This window comes from Phyllobates terribilis, unplaced genomic scaffold, assembly GCF_046119375.1.
Source record: "Phyllobates terribilis strain yellow unplaced genomic scaffold, ASM4611937v1 Scaffold_5__5_contigs__length_657084704, whole genome shotgun sequence".
NCBI lineage: Eukaryota > Metazoa > Chordata > Amphibia > Anura > Dendrobatidae > Phyllobates > Phyllobates terribilis.
In genome coordinates this window covers 575,567,288-575,587,531 of record NW_027362765.1, presented here as the reverse complement: position 1 = coordinate 575,587,531, position 20,244 = coordinate 575,567,288, and the positions used below count along the sequence as shown (strand labels likewise).

General features: G+C 41.8%; 1 protein-coding gene across 1 annotated transcript in view; it reads left to right on the top strand.

The window, feature by feature from the left end:
• CHAT (choline O-acetyltransferase) overlaps nucleotides 1-20,244 on the top strand; it is a 202,789-nt gene that overhangs the window by 114,340 nt on the left and 68,205 nt on the right. Inside the window, exon 8 of the mRNA XM_073685964.1 lies at nucleotides 11,211-11,380. Coding sequence (XP_073542065.1) covers nucleotides 11,211-11,380 — 170 coding nt within the window. The remainder of the gene's footprint in view (nucleotides 1-11,210; nucleotides 11,381-20,244) is intronic.

Below are 20,244 nucleotides of genomic sequence, written 5' to 3'. Positions count from 1 at the left end.
GCTTTACTGTTCTTCACAACTTTATCCTTGACTTTTCTGGTGTATTCCTTGGTTTTCATGAGGCTTTTGCCAAGAAGAATGGGATGTTTTACCATCTGAGAAATTAAAGAAACTCATCCACAACTACCACAAAAGACTTCAAGCTGTCACTGATATTAAAGGGGGCAATACACGGTATTAAGAACTGGGGTATGTGAACATTTGATCAGGGTCCTTTGGATGTTTTTGGTTGTCATTGAGATTTAAAAAGAGAAAACACAGTAGTTTGACAATAAATAGCTTCACCCAACCAATAACCATGAGTGGAGAAAAAGTATTTTTGTTATAATTCATATTCTCTGAAACAAGGCTAAGAAAGCAAAAATTCTGCCGAGGTATGTAAACTTTTGAGTTTACATACCTTGTATGTCTGCAGGTGGCACTCATATTCCATTCCAAATAAATTGAGATGATTTGAAAATTTTGTTTCCGTTTTTTCATCATTTGACTATCATTAACATGTCTATCGATTCTGTCACTTTTATAATTACATAAGCTTTTCATCTTGGTGTTGCAGTTTCAATGTTGAAGATTATATGTCTCAGTCTGAAATCTATCTTAGAATACGGCCCCACTATCAGTATTTGGTCAGTATTCGGTCAGTATTTTTTCTCAGGAGTGGGAGCCAAAACCAGGTGAGGAACAATCAGAGAAAAGGTATAATAGAAACAAGTCACCAATTCTGCATTTATCACCCACTCCTGGTTTTGGCTCCCACTCCTGACCGAATACTGACCAAATACTGATAGTGGGGCAGTGGCCTTAGACTCAGTCTTATACCTTTAGTCCTACTTGCTGCCTTGCTTGTCCAGATTGAGAGACTTAGTGACTACAAAAGTGACTAATATGAACCGACATTTTGAACTATTTAAGTGAGCTGTGAATCTAGAGAAAGCCTGGAAAACCATTTTCTGTATTCAAATAGCAATCCTACTGAATTACTATCAAAATATATATTTGTTGGGAATTTTATGTCTATTCACCAATCTTAGCTCCAAAATTATGCTTTCCATGCCTACATGCCAAACATAGGCCTGCCAATTCATCAGGTCTGAAAGCTTCAGTTTATAGACTAATTCAAAGATAGGCCATCTATTAAAGGGAATCTGTCACCAGGTTTTTGCTACCCCATCTGAGAGCCGCATTACATAGAGGCAGAGACCCTGATTCTAGTGCTGTATCATATAGTGAGCTACTTGCTGTAATTTTGATGAAATCAGTGTTTTACCTACAGCATTTCTGGAAGTGCTCTGAATGCTGAGCTTTGTATAACCCCGCCCACATCACTGATTGGTAGCTTTCGGCCCATGTGCTGTGTATACAGAAAGCTGCCAATCAGTGGTGAGGGCGGGGTTATCAATAGCTCATGAATGTGCTTAACTACGTGGCAGCAGGTTTACTAGACCTTTAATGATAATCTCCTGCTGCTAAATAGTGATTTTATAAAAACTACAACAAGCATCCCAGTAAGTGACACATCATAGTAATCAGGGTCTCTGTTTCTTCATTATACTGTTCTCAGATTAGGTGGCAAAAGCCTGGTGGCAGATTCGCTTTAAACTCATTTATTCCTAAATCAGAGCAACTGAACACTTTAAATAGGAGATGGAATTTAATTAAACACTTCCAAGATCATATATCATTATTATTGTTACTAATATAATTAGGATTTTGAACATATTTTATTATATAATTAGTTAAAAATGATAATAAACATTCTTTAGAGCTCAGACTGATGATCTTTAAAAGCAAAGCATTGCTCAGTACATTTTAATAGACATTATGCAATATTTATACATCGATTCTCATTTTATGCTAGCATATCTATATATTCATTCGAACTTGGTATTTATCACAGAAGAAAATGGGCAACAAAAATTCTAAACAAAGAAAAGTATAATCAAGGTATCCAGAAAAATTACAATGGGCAAATTATAGTCCATACAACAGGACTTTACCAGAAGTCTGGAAGCAAGGTTTCAAAATGTATTATAGACCCAAATATGATCGTAGCATGAAAGACAACTTTTCCTCTGAGCTAGTAAAATCACTCTGAGATTCACAAGGTAGCCCGAGCTCATCTGTTCACATGACAAGCCATAACAAACGAAATAAAGGTACGCTTGGTGAATGATGAAAACGCGGAGCATAAGTGAACTAAGGACATGGGATTATTAAATGATCAATAGTCTATTTATTTACCACATTTACCGACTGATCAATAGTATAGTTGCAGCAAGCAATGACCTACTGAGCTCCCTTAATGCAGGGTTTAAGAATCATATATATATATATATATATATATATATTTATTTATATATATATACAGTATATATATATACAGTGGTGGCCAAAAGTATTGGCACCCCTGCAATTCTGTCAGATAATACTCAGTTTCTTCCTGAAAATGATTGCAATCACAAATTCTTTGTTATTAATATCTTCATTTAATTTGCTTGCAAGGAAAAAAACACAAAAGAGAATGAAGCAAAAAACAAATCATTGATCATTTCACACAAAACTCCAAAAATGGGCCAGACAAAAGTATTGGCACCCTCAGCCTAATACTTGATTGCACAACCTTTAGCCAAAATAACTGCGAACGACGGCTTCCGGTAACCATCAATCAGTTTCTTACAATGCTCTGCTGGAATTGTAGACCATTCTTCTTTGGCAAACTGCTCCAGGTCCCTGATATTTGAAGGGTGCCTTCTCCAAACGGCCATTTTGAGATCTCTCCACAGGTGTTCTATGGGATTCAGGTCTGGACTCATTGCTGGCCACCTTAGAAGTCTCCAGTGCTTTCTCTCAAACCATTTTATAGTGCTTTTGGAAGTGTGTTTTGGGTCATTGTCCTGCTGGAAGACCCATGACCTCTGAGGGAGACCCAGCTTTCTCACACTGGGCCCTACATTATGCTGCAAAATTTGTTGGTAGTCTTCAGACTGCATAATGCCATGCACATGGTCAAGCAGTAGTGTTGAGCCACCCCCGTAGTGTTCGGGTTCGGTTCGGTTCGTCGAACACCGGGATGTTCGAGGAACTGTTCGTCGAACTGTTCGTCGAACACCTTAGAACACCGTCGAACACCGTTAAAACCAATGGCAGGCAAACAAAAACACATAGAAACACATAGAAAACACCTGCAAAGGTGTCCAAAAGCTGACAAACTGCTCAGAAGACACTCTCTTTAAAAAAGCCGGCCGGCAAATTCAGCAGCGGCATACACCGGTACCCGACAATTTAGACAAGAAGGAATAGAGCATCACACATAGATTAGATAGATAGAAACATGTCAGTCACACATATAAGAAACACAGTGACAGTGTTGGTTACTGCACTTGTCATTTAGTGTAAAGGATTTATTAAAAAAATATTAGTGTTTTCATGCACCGTCTCTTTAAAAAAGCCGGCCGGCAATTCAGCAGCGGTACCCGACAATTTAGAACAGAAAGAATAGAGCTTCACACATAGATTAGATAGATAGAAACATGTCAGTCACATATATAATAAGTACAGTGACAGTGTTGCTTACTGTACTTGTCATTTAGTGTAAAGGATTTATTTAAAAAAATAATAGTGTTTTCATGCACCGTCTCTTTAAAAAAGCCGGCCGGCAATTCAGCATCTGTACCCGACAATTTAGAATAGAAGGAATAGAGAATCATACATAGATTAGATAGATAGAAACATGTCAGTCACATATATAATAAGTACAGTGACAGTGTTGCTTACTGTACTTGTCATTTAGTGTAAAGGATTTATTTAAAAAAATAATAGAGTTTTCATGCACCATCTCTTTAAAAAAGCCGGCCGGCAATTCAGCATCTGTACCCGACAATTTAGAATACAAGGAATAGAGCATCACACATAGATTAGATAGATAGAAACATGTCAGTCACATTTATAATAAGTACAGTGACAGTGTTGCTTACTGTACTTGTCATTTAGTGTAAAGGATTTATTTAAAAAAATAATAGTGTTTTCATGCAACGTCTCTTTAAAAAAGCCGGCCGGCAATTCAGCATCGGTACCCGACAATTTAGAACAGAAAGATAGAGCATCAAACATAGATTAGATAGAGAGAAACATGTCAGTCACATATATATGAAGTACAGTGACAGTGTTGGTTACTGTACTTGTCATTTAGTGTTAAAATAAAGGATTTATTAAAATAAAAATTGGCGTGGGGTTCCCCGTAATTTTAGTCTCTAGCGGAGGTTAAGCAGACGGCTGGGGCAGATGTTTGAAGCCTGGGAAGGGGGTAATACCCATGGAGCTTCCCAGGCTACTAATATCAGCCCCCAGCTGAATACTTAGCCTTTACTAGCTATTAAAATGGGGGACCCCCCCAAAAAAATGACGTGGGGTCCCCCCTGTTTTAATAGCTAGCAAAGGCTAGGCAGACAGCTGGGGGCTGATATTAATAGCTCAGGAAGGGTGCCATGAATATTGGCCCCCTCCCAGGCTAGAAACACCAGCCGTCAGCCGCCCCAGAAATGGCGCATCCATAGGATGCGCCAATTCTGGCACTTAGCCTCGCTCTTCCCACTGCCCTGTAGCGGTGGCAGTGGGGTAATAGGGCTGGGGTTGATGTCAGCTTATAATGCCAGCTGACATCAAGCCCAGGTTAGTAATGGAGAGGCGTCTATAAGACACCCCCATTACTAACCCCATAGTGAAAGTAAAAAAAAACACAAACACCCAGAATAAAGTCCTTTAATTGAAATAAACACACAATTCTTTATTGTTCTAAATTAAACTCTACTTACCATCACGCCCATTCCAGTTGAAGCCAACGATCTCCTGTAATAAAAATAAAATAATAAACCAACATCATCCTTAGCTTTCGATGGTTCCCAGGACAGCTCCAGCTCTGCTACATCGAGATGACAGGCTGGACCGCAGCAGAACGCTGCCATCCAGCCTGTCAACCCGCAGACACTGAGAAGAGCAGGCATGCTTGCGCTCCTCAGTGTCTCGCTGTGACGGCATCCAGATGAGCCGAGGTCATGTCCAATGAACTCGGCGCACCTCATGCACGTCACTGACAGCGTGGGAAAATTCTCCTGCACTCAGCGCTTCAGTGTGGGAGAATTCTCATGCTGAAGCGCTGAGTGCAGGAGAATTTTCCCACGCTGTCAGTGACGTGCATGAGGTGAGCTGAGAACATTGGACATGAACTCACCTCATGGACGCCACTGACAGTGTGGGAAAATTCTCACGCTGAAGCGCTGTCAGTGACGTTCATGAGGTGAGTTCATGTCCAATGATCTCAGCTCACCTCATGCACGTCACTTACAGCGTGGGAGAATTCTCACGCTGAAGCGCTGAGTGCAGGAGAATTTTCCCACGCTGTCAGTGAGGTGCATGAGGTGAGCTGAGTTCATTGGACATGAGCTCACCTCATGCACGTCACTGACAGCGTGGGAGAATTCTCCTGCACTCAGCACTTCAGCGTGAGAATTTTCCCACGCTGTCAGTGACGTGCATCAGGTGAGCCGAGTTCATTGGACATGACCTCGGCTCATCTGGATGCCGTCACAGCGAGACACTGAGGAGCGCAAGCATGCCTGCTCTTCTCAGTGTCTGCGGGATGACAGGCTGGATGGCAGCGTTCTGCTGCGGTCCAGCCAGTCATCTCGATGTAGCAGAGCTGAAGCTGTCATGGGAACCATGGAAAGGTAAGGATGATGTTGGTTTATTATTTTTCTTTTATTGCAGGAGATCGTTGGCTTCAGCTGGAATGGGCGTGATGGTAAGTATGGTTTAATTTAGAACAATAAAGAATTGTGTGTTTATTTCAATTAAAGGACTTTATTCTGGGTGTTGTGTTTTTTTTAAATACTTTACTAGAAATTCATGGTGGTCATGTCTAATATTGGCGTGGCCCCATGAATTTTGGGCTTAGGGCCAGCTGATAATACCAAGCTGGCCCTAACCCCTTTATTACCCAGTGAGCCACCGCACCAGGGCCCTGGATGAGTTGGGTACAGCGCCAGAAGATGGCGTTCTATGAACGCGCCATTTTCCGGGGTGGCTGCGGACTGCAATTTGCAGCGGGGGGGGCCCAGAAAGCTTGGGCCTCCCTGCGCTGCAGATTCCAGCCCCCAGCTGCCTAGTTGTACCTGGCTGGACACAAAAATAGGGCGAAGCCCCACGTATTTTTTTTTTTAATTATTTCATGAAATTCATGAAATAATTAAGAAAAAAAGGCCTTCCCTATATTGTTGTGTCTGGCCAGGTACAAATAGTCAGCTGGTGGTTAGGGGCAGCCCGTTCCTGCCTGCTGTACCTGGCTGGACACAAATATAGTGCGAAGCCCCACTTCAATTTTTTTTAATTATTTCATGAAAGTCATGAAATAATTAAGAAAAAAAGGCCTTCCCTATATTGTTGTGTCCGGCCAGGTACAAATAGGCAGCTGGTGGTTGGGGGCAGCCCGTTCCTGCCTGCTGTACCTGGCTGGAAACAAATATAGTGCGAAGCCCCACTTCAATTTTTTTAAATTATTTCAGGAAATTCATGAAATAATTAAAAAAAAATTGAAGTGGGGCTTCGCACTATATTTGTGTCCAGTCAGGTGCAGCAGGCAGGAACGGGCTGCCCCTAACCACCAGCTGCCTATTTGTACCTGGCCGGACACAACAATATAGGGAAGCCCTTTTTTTCTTAATTATTTCATGAAATAATTTAAAGAAAATTGACGTGGGGCTTTGCCTTGTTTTTGTGTCCAGCCAGGTACAACTAGGCAGCTGGGGGCTGGAATCTGCAGCGCAGTGAGGCCCAAGCTTTCTGGGCCACCCCCGCTGCAAATTGCAGTCCGCAGCCACCCCGGAAAATGGCGCGTTCATAGAAGCGCCATCTTCTGGCGCTGTACCCAACTCATCCAGGGCCCTGATGTGGTGGCTCACTGGGTAATAAAGGGGTTAGGGCCAGCTTGGCATTATCAGCTGGCCCTAAGCCCGAAATTCATGGGGTCACGCCAATATTAGACATGACCACCATGAATTTCTAGTAAAGTATTTAAAAAAAACACAACACCCAGAATAAAGTCCTTTAATTGAAATAAACACACAATTCTTTATTGTTCTAAATTAAACCATACTTACCGTCACGCCCATTCCAGCTGAAGCCAACGATCTCCTGAAATAAAAGAAAAATAATAAAGCAACATCATCCTTACCTTTCCATGGTTCCCATGACAGCTTCAGCTCTGCTACATCGAGATGACAGGATGGACCGCAGCAGAACGCTGCCATCCAGCCTGTCATCCCGCAGACACTGAGAAGCGCAGGCTTGCTTGCGCTCCACAGTGTCTCTCTGTGAGGGCATCCAGATGAGCCGAGTTAATGTCCAATGAACTCGGCTCATCTCATGCCCCCAGCTGTCTGCCTAGCCTTTGCTAGCTATTAAATTTTTTTAAATAAATCCTTTATTTTAACACTAAATGACAAGTACAGTAATCAACACTGTCACTGTACTTCATATATATGTGACTGACATGTTTCTATCTATCTAATCTATGTGTGATGCTCTATTCCTTCCATTCTAAATTGTCGGGTACCGCTGCTGAATTGCCGGCCGGCATTTTTAAAGAGACGGTGCATGAAAACACTATTATTTTTTTTAATAAATCCTTTACACTAAATGGCAAGTACAGTAATCAACACTGTCACTGTACTTCTTATATATGTGACTGACATGTTTCTATCTATCTAATCTATGTGTGATTCTCTATTCCTTCTATTCTAAATTGTCGGGTACCGCTGCTGAATTGCCGGCCGGCTTTTTTAAAGAGACGGTGCATGAAAACACTAATATTTTTTTTTATAAATCCTTTACACTAAATGACAAGTACAGTAATCAACACTGTCACTGTACTTCTTATATATGTGACTGACATGTTTCTATCTATCTAATCTATGTGTGAAGCTCTATTCTTTCGGTTCTAAATTGTCGGGTACCGGTGTACGCCGCTGCTGAATTGCCGGCTTTTCATGTTTCACTGTGAGCACAGTTCCCATCGATTTGGGCAATCACTCTAATGCCACAACCACCATGGCTGTGGCATTACAGTGAGTGGCAGACAATCCCTGCATGATTGGTGCTCTAAATAGCGCCAGACATGCAGGACACGCTTTTGGTGCACGAACAGTTATCGAACATAACCTCGAACAGCCGAATTTTTTGCAAATCGTTCGGGTTCGTCGAACAACTCGAACACCGCCCAAAACAGCTCGAATTTGAGATTGGCGAACAGTTCTAGTCGAACACCGCTCATCTCTATCAAGCAGTCCATTGCCAGAGGCAGCAAAGCAACCCCAAAACATCAGGGAACCTCCGCCATGTTTGACTGTAGGGACCGTGTTCTTTTCTTTGAATGCCTCTTTTTTTTCCTGTACACTCTATGTTGATGCTTTTTCCCAAAAAGCTCTACTTTTGTCTCATCTGACCAGAGAACATTCTTCCAAAATGTTTTAGGCTTTCTCAGGTAAGTTTTGGCAAACTCCAGCCTGGCTTTTTTATGTCTCGGGGTAAGAAGTGGGGTCTTCCTGGGTATCCTACCATACAGTTCCTTTTCATTCAGACGCCGACGGATAGTACGGGTTGACACTGTTGTACCCTCGGACTGCAGGGCAGCTTGAACTTGTTTGGATGTTAGTCGAGGTTCTTTATCCACCATCCGCACAATCTTGCGTTGAAATCTCTCGTCAATTTTTCTTTTCCGTCCACATCTAGGGAGGTTAGCCACAGTGCCATGGGCTTTAAACTTCTTGATGACACTGCGCACGGTAGACACAAGAACATTCAGGTCTTTGGAGATGGACTTGTAGCCTTGAGATTGCTCACGCTTCCTCACAATTTGGTTTCTCAAGTCCTCAGACAGTTCTTTGGTCTTCTTTCTTTTCTCCATGCTCAATCTGGTACACACAAGGACACAGGACAGAGGTTGAGTCAACTTTAATCCATGTTAACTGGCTGCAAGTGTGATTTAGTTATTGCCAACACCTGTTAGGTGCCACAGGTAAGTTACAGGTGCTGTTAATTACACGAATTAGAGAAGCATCACATGATTTTTCAAACAGTGGCAATACTTTTGTCCACCCCCTTTTTTAGGTTTGGTGTGGAATTGTATCCAATTTGGCTTTAGGACAATTCTTTTTGTGTTTTTTCATTGAAGACAAATTAAATGAAGATAATAATACCAAAGAATTTGTGATTGCAATCATTTTCAGGAAGAAATTGAGTATTATCTGACAGAATTGCAGGGGTGCCAATACTTTTGGCCACCACTGTATATATATATATATATATATATATATATATATATATATATAATATATATAATTGTCTTATCCCGTCTGTCTGTCTGTCTGTCCAGGAAATCCCACGTCGCTGATTGGTCAGGCCGCGGCCAATCAGCGACGCGGGATTTCAGAACAAGATGGCGGCCGTTAGCGGATCACCCACTCACACTCAGACGCTCACGCTCGGGCGCTCACGCTCGCGCTCGGACGCTCACGTTCGGACGCCCACGCTCGGACGCTCACGCTCGGACGCTCACGCCCACGCTCGGACGCTCACGCTCAAGCTCGGACGCTCACGTTCTGTCTGTCCAGGAAATCCCACGTAGCTGATTGGTCAGGCCGCGGCCAATCAGCGACGCGGGATTTCAGAACAAGATGGCGGCCGTTAGCGGATCACCCACTCACGCTCAGACGCTCACGCTCGGGCGCTCACGCTCAGACGCTCATGCTCACGCTCGGACGCTCACGCTCAGACGCTCACGCTCACACTCGGACGCTCACGCTCAGATGCTCACGCTCACACTCGGACGCTCACGCTCGGACGCTCTCACGCTCGGACGCTCTCACCATCGGACGCTCACCCTCACACGCTTACCCTCACACGCTCACCCTCACACGCTCCCACACTCACCCTCACACGCTCCCACGCTCATCCTCACACCCGCTCCCACGCTCACCCTCACACCCTCACATTCTCACCCTCCCACGCTCACCAGCTCCCACGCTCACCCTCACCCGCTCCCACGCTCACCCTCACACGCTCCCACGCTCACCCTCACATTCTCACCCTCCCACGCTCACCCGCTCCCACGCTCACCCTCACACGCTCACCCTCACATGCTCACCCTGTGCTAGCTGGTCATCTCCCGGCTGCTCACAGCAGAAGTACCCCGACCGGCGGCCTCGCTCCCCGGTCCTCCAAAATTCTATAGGGGCCCCGGGGGGATACATTGGAGGGTTAATTTAAAGTAGTGCACAACCCATTTAAACACTGCTTCGCTGATTAGTCGCGCCCGGTCGGACGTATACATATTCTAGAATACCCGATGCGTTAGAATCGGGCCACCATCTAGTATATATATATATATATATATATATGTATATTTGACTACATCCCAAGAGTTAAACATCATTAAATTTAGCAACAAAATTGGTTACTGTGTTTTCCAGTTGATAAAGCAAAAAAAAAGCCAAATATTAAGCAGAAAGAAAATTTATAATATATTTAAAGTAAGAAATTCATCACAAAAGGTAGCTCGTAGGCAAAGATTACAGCCCTAACACAGATCAATAGCTTAGACGAAATATCAAAGTCCCATTATTTACAATAATGATATCCTTAATTTATATAGTACCAATGTACTAAATGGCTCTACAACCAGGGGTAACACATACAATTATACATATTGATTCCACAGCACCTACTACAAAAATAAATAATTGAAGAGAATGCCGCCCATATGAAGCAGGCTGTACTGTGCTGCATTGAGCAAGTGTTTTCCAGTTAACAACATTCAACACATATGCACAGCACTGATGCTAAATATTAAATCAGTGGGGCCCCAAGGATTACAAGAACAGGGGGACATCAGTATAATTTTCTTCTGGTATGACTAGGGTCAAACCGCAGTATTTTCTCTCATCCGAGATAATTGGGTTAATTATGCTAATCACACTCTGATCAAACTTTGATCAGAGTGTATTTACAGTGTGATGAAGTAAGTGTGCCACTAAAGAAATCAAAGCCTTTTTTAACTGTCTATTACCAACAGTAAAGCATGGTGGACTATAAGGGCAGATGGGGGTAGAACACGTGTCATGGTTTCTCAGCTTTAGTCTTTGCTATCCCGTATTTTGCAGATTCCACAAACCGTGACTCTCTAGATATGATTGAGCGATGTATATGTCTAGTCTGCTTGGATGCACCAACAGGGGAAGAGCTTCATGAAGCTAATAGGGCCCTGCAGCTTCTTCATGGTGGAGGGTATGACAAAAATGGAGGCAACCGATGGTATGACAAGCCCATGCAGGTAATTTCAAATCTCATATTTTGTTCTGCATAAACCTAAAGGGGTATTAGCACTTGTCTGTTTTTTTTACCATATTTAGAGATGTCTCCTACATTTAAAAACTAATAGTGAAAGTTATTTAATGCCTCTGTTTTGAAATATATGTTTTTTTGTTTATAAAAACTATCAGGTTTACAAGGTGGTTTTATCTATGCCTCTATTTCGGAATACATGTTTTTTTATTTATAAAAACTATCAGGTTTACAAGGTGGTTTTATCTATGTATAATCTTGCCAACCAATTCATTCTGGACCTTGCTCAGATATCTAATAAGAAGGAGGGAATATGCAGATGTTTCAAAACAAACACGCATCAGCAAATGGACCATTAGGAATTTGTGTTGGAAAAGAACCACTTCCATCTGTTCTCAACTACAAACTTACTAAAGCAATCAGCTGTGATCCCTTCAGACCTTTTCTTGCTAGAGTCTTGGTATAAGAGAGCTCATTAAAAGGACAGACATGTTACAGAATCTTTTTCCAAGGCAATGCAGAAAACAACTAATTTTCAGATGATTTATTTCTTTATCCTTCTGGAAATTAAACTGTAAATGATATCACATTTAAACTTAAAGTAAATCTTCCAGATAGTTCATGCTCCACAGCATGCACTGTGTGTATTTCTGATTATTGGATCATGTGGCCAATCTCACACTTTATTCCTAGGAGTACTAGCTCTGTTCAGGAACTGTCCTGCCTGTATTCAAAATAGTCTCAATTAAACATGTTATACCATTTGGCAGCTTTACATGTACAATTTGTGAAACTCCTGTGTATGACTGGCTGTCCTGTAACTTCTGAAATACAGTGGGGGGAAAAAAGTATTTAGTCAGCCACCAATTGTGCAAGTTCTCCCACTTAAAAAGATGAGATTGGTCTGTAATTGACATCACAGGTAGACCTCAACTATGAGAGACAAAATGAGAAAACAAATCCTGAACATCACATTGTCTGATTTGGAAATAATTTTTTTTAAAAGTTTGGCGGAAAATAAGTAATTGGTCAATTACAAAAGTTCATCTCAATACTCTGTTATAAAGCCTTTGTTGGCAATGACAGGGGTCAAGCGTTTTCTGTAAGGCTATGTGCCCACGATGCAGATTTGATGCAGAGCGTTTTTGCCTCTCTCTGGCAGAAAAAACACATGCTGATTTACATGTGTTTTTTATGCCAGAGAGAAGCATTTTTTCAGCGTTTTTACATGCGTTTTCGCATGAGTTTTTTCAAGCACTTTTCCAAGCGATTTTGAGCATCACTTGGAAAAGTGCTTGACAAGTTGGTCACACAATATAAATCCATGCAACCGGCATGGATTTATAATGTGTGACCAACTTAGATGCTTTAAATGCAGCATCTATAGTAAAAAAAAAAGAATTAAAAGTTAAAAATAAAAAAACCCTGTATACTCACCTCTCCGGTCTCCTCCCAGCGGCTCCCGGGGGCTCCCGGCAACGATCCTCTATCGTCGGCATCCCACAGTGTACTTGCAGGACCTGCGGTGACGTCATTTAGTCAGCTGATGGTCGCGTGACCATCACCTGACCGCTGACGTCAGCGGTCGCGTGACGATCAGCTGACTAAATGACGTCACCGCAGGTCCTGCAAGTACACCGCAGGATGCAGAGGAGAGAGGACGTGGCTGGGAGCAGGCCGGAGAGGTGAATATACAGGGTTTTTTTATTTTTAATTTTTTTATTTCTTTTTTTCACCGTGTGGTAACCGGGATGAGAGGAGTTGTAGTCTCCTATTCATCCCGGGTACCCCACGCACCGCGATTATGCCACAAATTCGTGGCCATTGAATTTAATTTAAACGCAGCAAATCCACATATACCTGTGGGTTTGCTGCGTTTCAATGTTCCTCAATGGCCGCGAATTTGCAGCGTAATCGCGGTAGAAATGGTCATGCTGCGTTTTGCAACGCAATGCGAATTTGGCGCGCTAATTAGCGCATCATGTGCACAGTGATGTTTTGTGGGTTGCTGCTGGGCACCACCGATTTTCAACTCCCTCCAAAGGTTTTCTATAGGGTTTAGATCTGGAGACTGGCTAGGCCACTCCAGGACCTTGAAGGGCTTCTTATGAAGTCACTCATTCATTGCCCTGGCGGTGTCCTTGTGATCATTGTCATGCTGAAAGACCCAGCCACGTTTCATCTTCAATGCCCTTGGTGATGGAAGGAGGTTTGAACTCAAAATCTCACGATGCATGGCCCCATTCATTCTTTCATGTACACGGATCAGTCTCACTGGTTCCTTGGCGGAGAAACAGTCCCAGAGCATGATGTTGCCACCCCCATGCTTCACAGTAGGTATGGTGTTATTTGGATGCAACTCAGCATTTTTTCTCCTCCAAACACGACGAGTTGTGTTTCAACCAAACAGTTCTACCTTGGTTTCATCTGACCATATGACATTCTCCCAATACTTTTCTGGATCATCCAAATGCTCTCTAGCAAACTTCAGACAGGCCCGGACATGTAATGGCTTAAGCAGGGGGACACGTCTGGCACTGCAGGATCTGAGTCCCTGGCGGCACAGTGTGTTATTGATGGTAGCATGTGTAACGTTGGTCCCTGCTCTCTGCAGGTCATTCACTAGGCCCCCCCGTGGGGTTCTGGGATTTTTGCTCCCCAATCCTGAGATCATTTTGACCTCATGGGGTGAGATCTTGTGTGGAGCCCCAGATCGAAGGAGATTATCAGTGGTCTTGTATGTCTTCCATTTTCTAATTATTGCTCCCACAGTTGATTTCTTCACACCACGCTGCTTGCCTATTGCAGATTCAGTCTTCCCAGCCTGGTGCAGGGCTAAAATTTTGTTTCTGGTCTCCTTCGACAGCTCTTTGGTCTTCACCACAGTGGAGTTTGGAGTGTGACTGTTTGAGGTTGTGGACAGGTGTCTTTTATGCTGCTAACAAGTTCAAACAGGTGCCAGTACTACAGGTAATGAGTGGAGGACAAATGAGCCTCTTAAAGAAGAAGTTACAGGTCTGTGAGAGCCAGAAATCTTGCTTGTTTGTAATTGACCAAATACTTATTTTCCACCAAAATTTGAAAAAAATGTCTTTCCAAATCAGACAATGTGATTTTCAGGATTTGTTTTCTCATTTTGTATCTCATAGTTGAGGTCTACCTATGAGGTCAATTACAGGCCTCTCTCATCTTTTTAAGTGGGAGAACTTGCACAATTGGTGGCTGACTAAATACTTTTTTCCCCACTGTAGACCCAACAGAACACTGTTCCTGGATGTTTCAGCTCTATATACACTACACCTCTCCTCTTTCAGTGCTAAGGTGTCAATACATATTAGGGAAGGGACACATGACCGTATATGACAGCATGATGGATTTCTATGCAGCTGTCAAGGTCAGGTCAGGAGAGGTGCCGGCTAGTACGAGGTTTACCATGCGATCCTCGGACGAGAAATACAGCAGTGTGTCCCTGCCCTTAGACTAAGGCTGGGTTGAGGAGGGCATAATTAGTGGTCTGCATATGGACCGCAATGCTCTTACTGATCACTGGTATCCTGATCCAAACTTAGTCTCATATGCGTCTATGAGGCTGTAAGTTCATGTCGGGAGACCTGTAGATCAGGGTTAGATATGTAAGGATACAGCTCTGATCTCTTGATCTAACATCCTACATGATTAGAAAGGGCTGAAAGATTAGAGCACAGATGACTCTTACCTTCCAGTTAAAGATGATGTGGGGGAAGGTGCAGCACAGATGAGCTTAGCTTTGTCACATTACAAACTCCGGTATCAGCTCTCCTCCTCTCATAGCACTGTCAGCTCTATTGTACTGCTCTTCCCCGCATACTGCCTGCCTGGAGATGAGTCACACTTATGCATGCTGTACTAAGGGTATCTTGTAATTGTTGTGCAGTGAGAGCATAACAAGCTACCTCGGGCTGAGTTGTAATGACACCCAGCTCTTCTCTTACTGTAGACAATTTACAAGATGACATGAGCACAACAGATATAAATGTGACTCATCTTCAAGCAGGCAGTGTGGAGGAAGTTGCAGTACAGCAGAACTAACAGTGTTATGAGAGGAAGAGAGCTGATAGAAAGGTTTGTAATGTGGCACAATTAAACTCATCTGCAGTTTCTAATTATGCAGGAGGGTGGACCAGCAGATCAGAGCGGCATCCTTAAATCTTACACATTGAGAAACCTATGGTGGGGTGTGTTCTTTTTCTGCTATGTTGCTGCCTGCTTATGATTGGGCAACTCATACAGGGAAAAAAAGTAAATTCCCCCAGTGAAAACTATCTGATAACACTGACTTAGACTAAACAAAAGTTGTTTCATAAGGTTCCAAATACTTTGATTGCAAATATCTCCACAACTGAGAGGCGAAATAAAAAAAGTTTTATTCGGCTATTTAGCCACTATCACTATTACATCGTGTGAACAGTTCAACATGAAAAATTTGGTGAAAAGTCATCTTTGAAGATTTGCCCATTTTAAGCCTTTAGGTTAGGACAAAACTATTTTTTGTTTTTTTTCATTGTCACATTACAAGAGCCATAGTATTTTTACTTTTTCATCAACATAGCTGAATGAGGGCTTGGTTTTTTTCAGGATGAGTTAGTTGTATTTGTAAGTAGTACTATTTTGGGGTACATATAGCTTATTACCAAATTGTATTAACTCTTTATAGACAAAAAAACAAAAGCAAACAGCAATTCTATTTGCTGATTTTTTTATGTTTTATATATTCCGCTATTCACTTGCTGCATAAATAAGGTGTAAACCTTAGTTTCTGGGTCAACACACTTATGGCGATACCAAATTTATGTTTTACGGCTTTTGTACAATAAATACACTGCTTGAAAAAAAATCATTTGTTTTTTAGTGATGATCAAGTATGCCTCATTAACCCTTTTGGCGAGCAAGCTTGGGTGCTCACCGAGTATTTTGGCGTGCTCGGCGTTTCATTCATTGTTGCCGTGCCTGCAAGTGTCACATGCAGAGATAGTCTGTTCTCCTAAAGGATTAATGAGGCATGCTCGATCATCACTATTGTTTTTGTGTCGTCATATTTTGAGAATCATAAGTTTTACATTTTCTGTCAATGGAGATGCGTGAGTGCTTAATTTTGCATATGATAAGATTTAGTTTTCAGTGGTTCCATTTTTAGGTACATATAACTTTTTGATCACATTTTATTACACTTTTTTGGAGGTTGAAGGCACAAAAGAAACAACAATTCTGAATTTGTTTTAATTTTTTTAAAACATTGTTCACTATTCAGTTTAATTGACATATCAACAGAATTCTGCAGATAGATACAATAGTAAAAATACCGTACTGCTGTCTTGTAGTGTGTGACAGCTGTCAATCATAAAAACCCGATATGAATCTGGTATCGCTGTAACTGCACCGACCCGAAGAATAAAGTCGTCTAATCATTTATACAACACGAGGAACGGTGTAAAAAAATAAACTCTAGGGTTAGAGTTGTGCTAGGGTTAGGGTTAGGGTTGTATTAGGGTTGGGGTTAGGGTTGGGCTAGGGTTAGGTTTGGGTTAGGGTTATTGTAAGGGTTGGGCTAGGGTTAGGGTTGGGCTAGGGTTAGAGTTGAGCTAGGGTTAGGGCTGGGCTAGGGTTGGGGTTGTATTAGGGTTGGGGTTAGGGATGGGATTTTTTCAAAAGTAAAGAAAAAAAATGATGACGATATGGCGACCAGTGTTGAGCACAAGTGCTCGCTACTTGAGTTTGCATCGGGTGCTCGGGTATGCACTGAGTATCTTGAGTGTTCGAGTGACATGCTCGAGTCTCTGCCCCATATGCTTCACGGTGATGCACGAGCGATCCCTGCATGTTTTTTTTCGGGTGTCTAACAACCGTGAAACATGCAGGGCAGAGACTCGAGCATGTCACTAGAGCACCCGCGCTACATGGTGCCTACCCGAGTACCCGATGCAAACTCAAGTAGCGAGCACTTGCGCTCAAGACTAATGACAACTTATTCAATATGATGACCTAATGTTATCAAATTCTGTCATACCTCTGGGATCAAAATGTACACTACAAACCTTGATAAAATCCTTGAGGGGTCTAGTTCCCAAAATGGAGTCAATTGTGGGGGGTTTCCACTATTTAGGCATATCTGGAGCTCCCGAAATGCGACATGCCGTCTGCTCTTGATTCCAGCCCATTTTGCGTTCAAAAAGTCACATAGTGCTGCTTCCCTTCTGAACCCTGAAGTGCGCCTAAACAGTGTATTTTCCCCACATATGGGGTATTGGTGTACTCAGGAGAAATTGCACAAGAGTTTTTAGGTTCCATTTTCTCCTCTTAACCTTGTGAAAATAAAAAAATGAGGCTAAAAGTTATTTTTTGTGGAAAAAGTTCATTTTTTTTTATTTTCACGTCCCCATGTTATAAACTTCTGTGAAGCACCTGGGGGTTAAGGGTGCTCACCACACATCTAGATAAGTTCCCTCAGGGGTCTAGTTTCCAAAATGGTGTCACTTGTGGGGGTTTTCCACTGTTTAGGCACATCAGGGGCACATCTGCTAATTATTCAAGCAAATTTTACATTCAAAAAGTCAAATGGCGCTCCTTCCCTTCCGAACCCTGCCGTGCGTCCAAGCAGTGTTTTTCTCCCACATATGGGGTATCGGCTTACTCAGGAGAGATTGCACAACAAGTTGCATGGTGCAATTTCTCCTGTTACCCTTATGAAAATGCAAAACTGGGGGCTGAAAGACATTTTTGTGGGAAAAATGTAAACATTTTATTTTCACAGTTCCATGTTATAAACTTCTGAAAAGCACCTGGGGGTTCAAGGTGCTCACCACACATCTGTATAAGTTCCCTGAGGGGTCTAGTTTCCAAAATGGTATCACTTATGGGGGGTTTCCACTGTTTAAGCACATCAGGGGCTCTCTAAACACAACATGGCGTCCGCTAATTATTAAAGCAAATTTCATATTCAAAAAGTCAAAAGGCGCTCCTTTCCTTCTGAGTCCTGGCATGCGCCCAAACAGTGTTTTTTCCCCACGTATGGGGTATCTGCGTGCTCAGGGGAAATTGCACAGCAAATTTTGGGGTCCATTTTTTCCTGTTACCCCTGCAAAAATTAAAAAAAATGGGTCTAAAGTAACATTTTTGTAAAAAAAGTTAAATGTTCATTTTTTTCTTCCCCATTCCAAAAATTCCTGTGAAGCACTTGAAGGGTTAATAAACTTCTTGAATGTGGTTTTTAGCACCTTGAGGGGTGCAGTTTTTAGAATGGTATTACTTTTGGGTATTTTCTGTTATAAAGGCCCCTCAAAGTGACTTCAAATGTGATATGGTCTCTAAAAAAATGGTTTTGCAAATTTTGTTGTAAAAATGAGAAATCGCTGATCAACTTTTAAGCCTTATAGCTCCCTAATAAAAAAAAATTTGGTTCCAAAATTGTGCTTATGTAAAGTAGACATGTGGGAAATGTAATTATTAGCTATTTTGTGTGACATATGTCTCTGATTTAAGGGCATAAAAATTCAAATTTTGAAAATTGCTAAATTTTCTAAATTTTCACCAAATTTCTGATTTTTTCACAAATAAACGCAAGTGATATCGAAGAAATTTTACCACAATCATGAAGTACAACATGTCACGTAAAAACAATCTCAGAATCAGCGGGATCCGTTAAAGTGTTCCAAAGGTATTACCTCATAAAGTGACAGTGGTCAGATTTGTAAAAATTCCCCCGCTCATTAACGTTCAAACCACATTCGGGGGTAAAGGGGTTAAACCATTTTATTATTGGGAAGACTGAAATTTTAGGAGGAGGTGTTTCTACTTTTTTTTCTTTTTTTAATACTTAAAAAGCATTTTATTCTTTCTGTTAATTACAATATTTAAAGGACATGAACATATGATCTTATCATTGCATCAGTAAGACACAATACAACTTTTGTACTACTGTGATTACACTATCCTGTCGGTGCTTGAATGACAGCTCATCAGGCCTCGTCTCCAATGAGATCTGATAGGCTTTACTGTATGGCTGTCCAGGAGGCCTTTGTTGGGTTTCTGGTTGCCATAGCAATCTGTAGGCACCCTGCGATCTCGCTGCAGGGGTTACGATGGGCTGCCACCATCACTATTCACAGTGATATATGAAGGGTTAAACTGTTAGAGTAGGCAAGATCCTAGTGATTACAGCAGGAGCCAGTCTACATGTATCCCAACAGTACAGAAACTGTGCCATACTATCTGTATGATAGATAGATCCATCACGAAGCACTAAGTGACATGTGCTTATGATAGATATGTACGTCAAATAGCGTTAAGGGGTTAAAATTTTCTTAAAAAAATGTTGAAAATCCTTACAATACCGTAAATTAAAAAAAAAGTTTCCTTTTTATATCTCTCCTCACCTGAAACAACTTTGGTAATATTAAAGTGCAAGGCTATTCATTACTGTGCTGTCTTAACATACAAACAACATAAAATCAAGCTGACAGCAAACAATAAAAAATGTTCTGCAATCCCCGAAGGCCCATTCATTGGCAATGATTGGACCTCAATGAGTAAGGAGACAGTGAAACACAGCAGTATTAATTTGGGTTGTGTTTTTTTTGTCCTCAGACATTGAGTCTAATATACAAGACATAAATACCATTACTGTAGAACATCAATCTTCACTCTCGGGGAGAGACATACACCCACACAATTTTTTCAGCCGCTCATCGTGGAAAATGATAGGCTATATTTCTTGTAAGACTTTCACACATTTTGAAAATGATTAAGAATAAAAAATGAAATTAGGTTAAAAGCAATTGGACCCAAAACAGTAATAAGTAAAATAAATAAATGCATAAA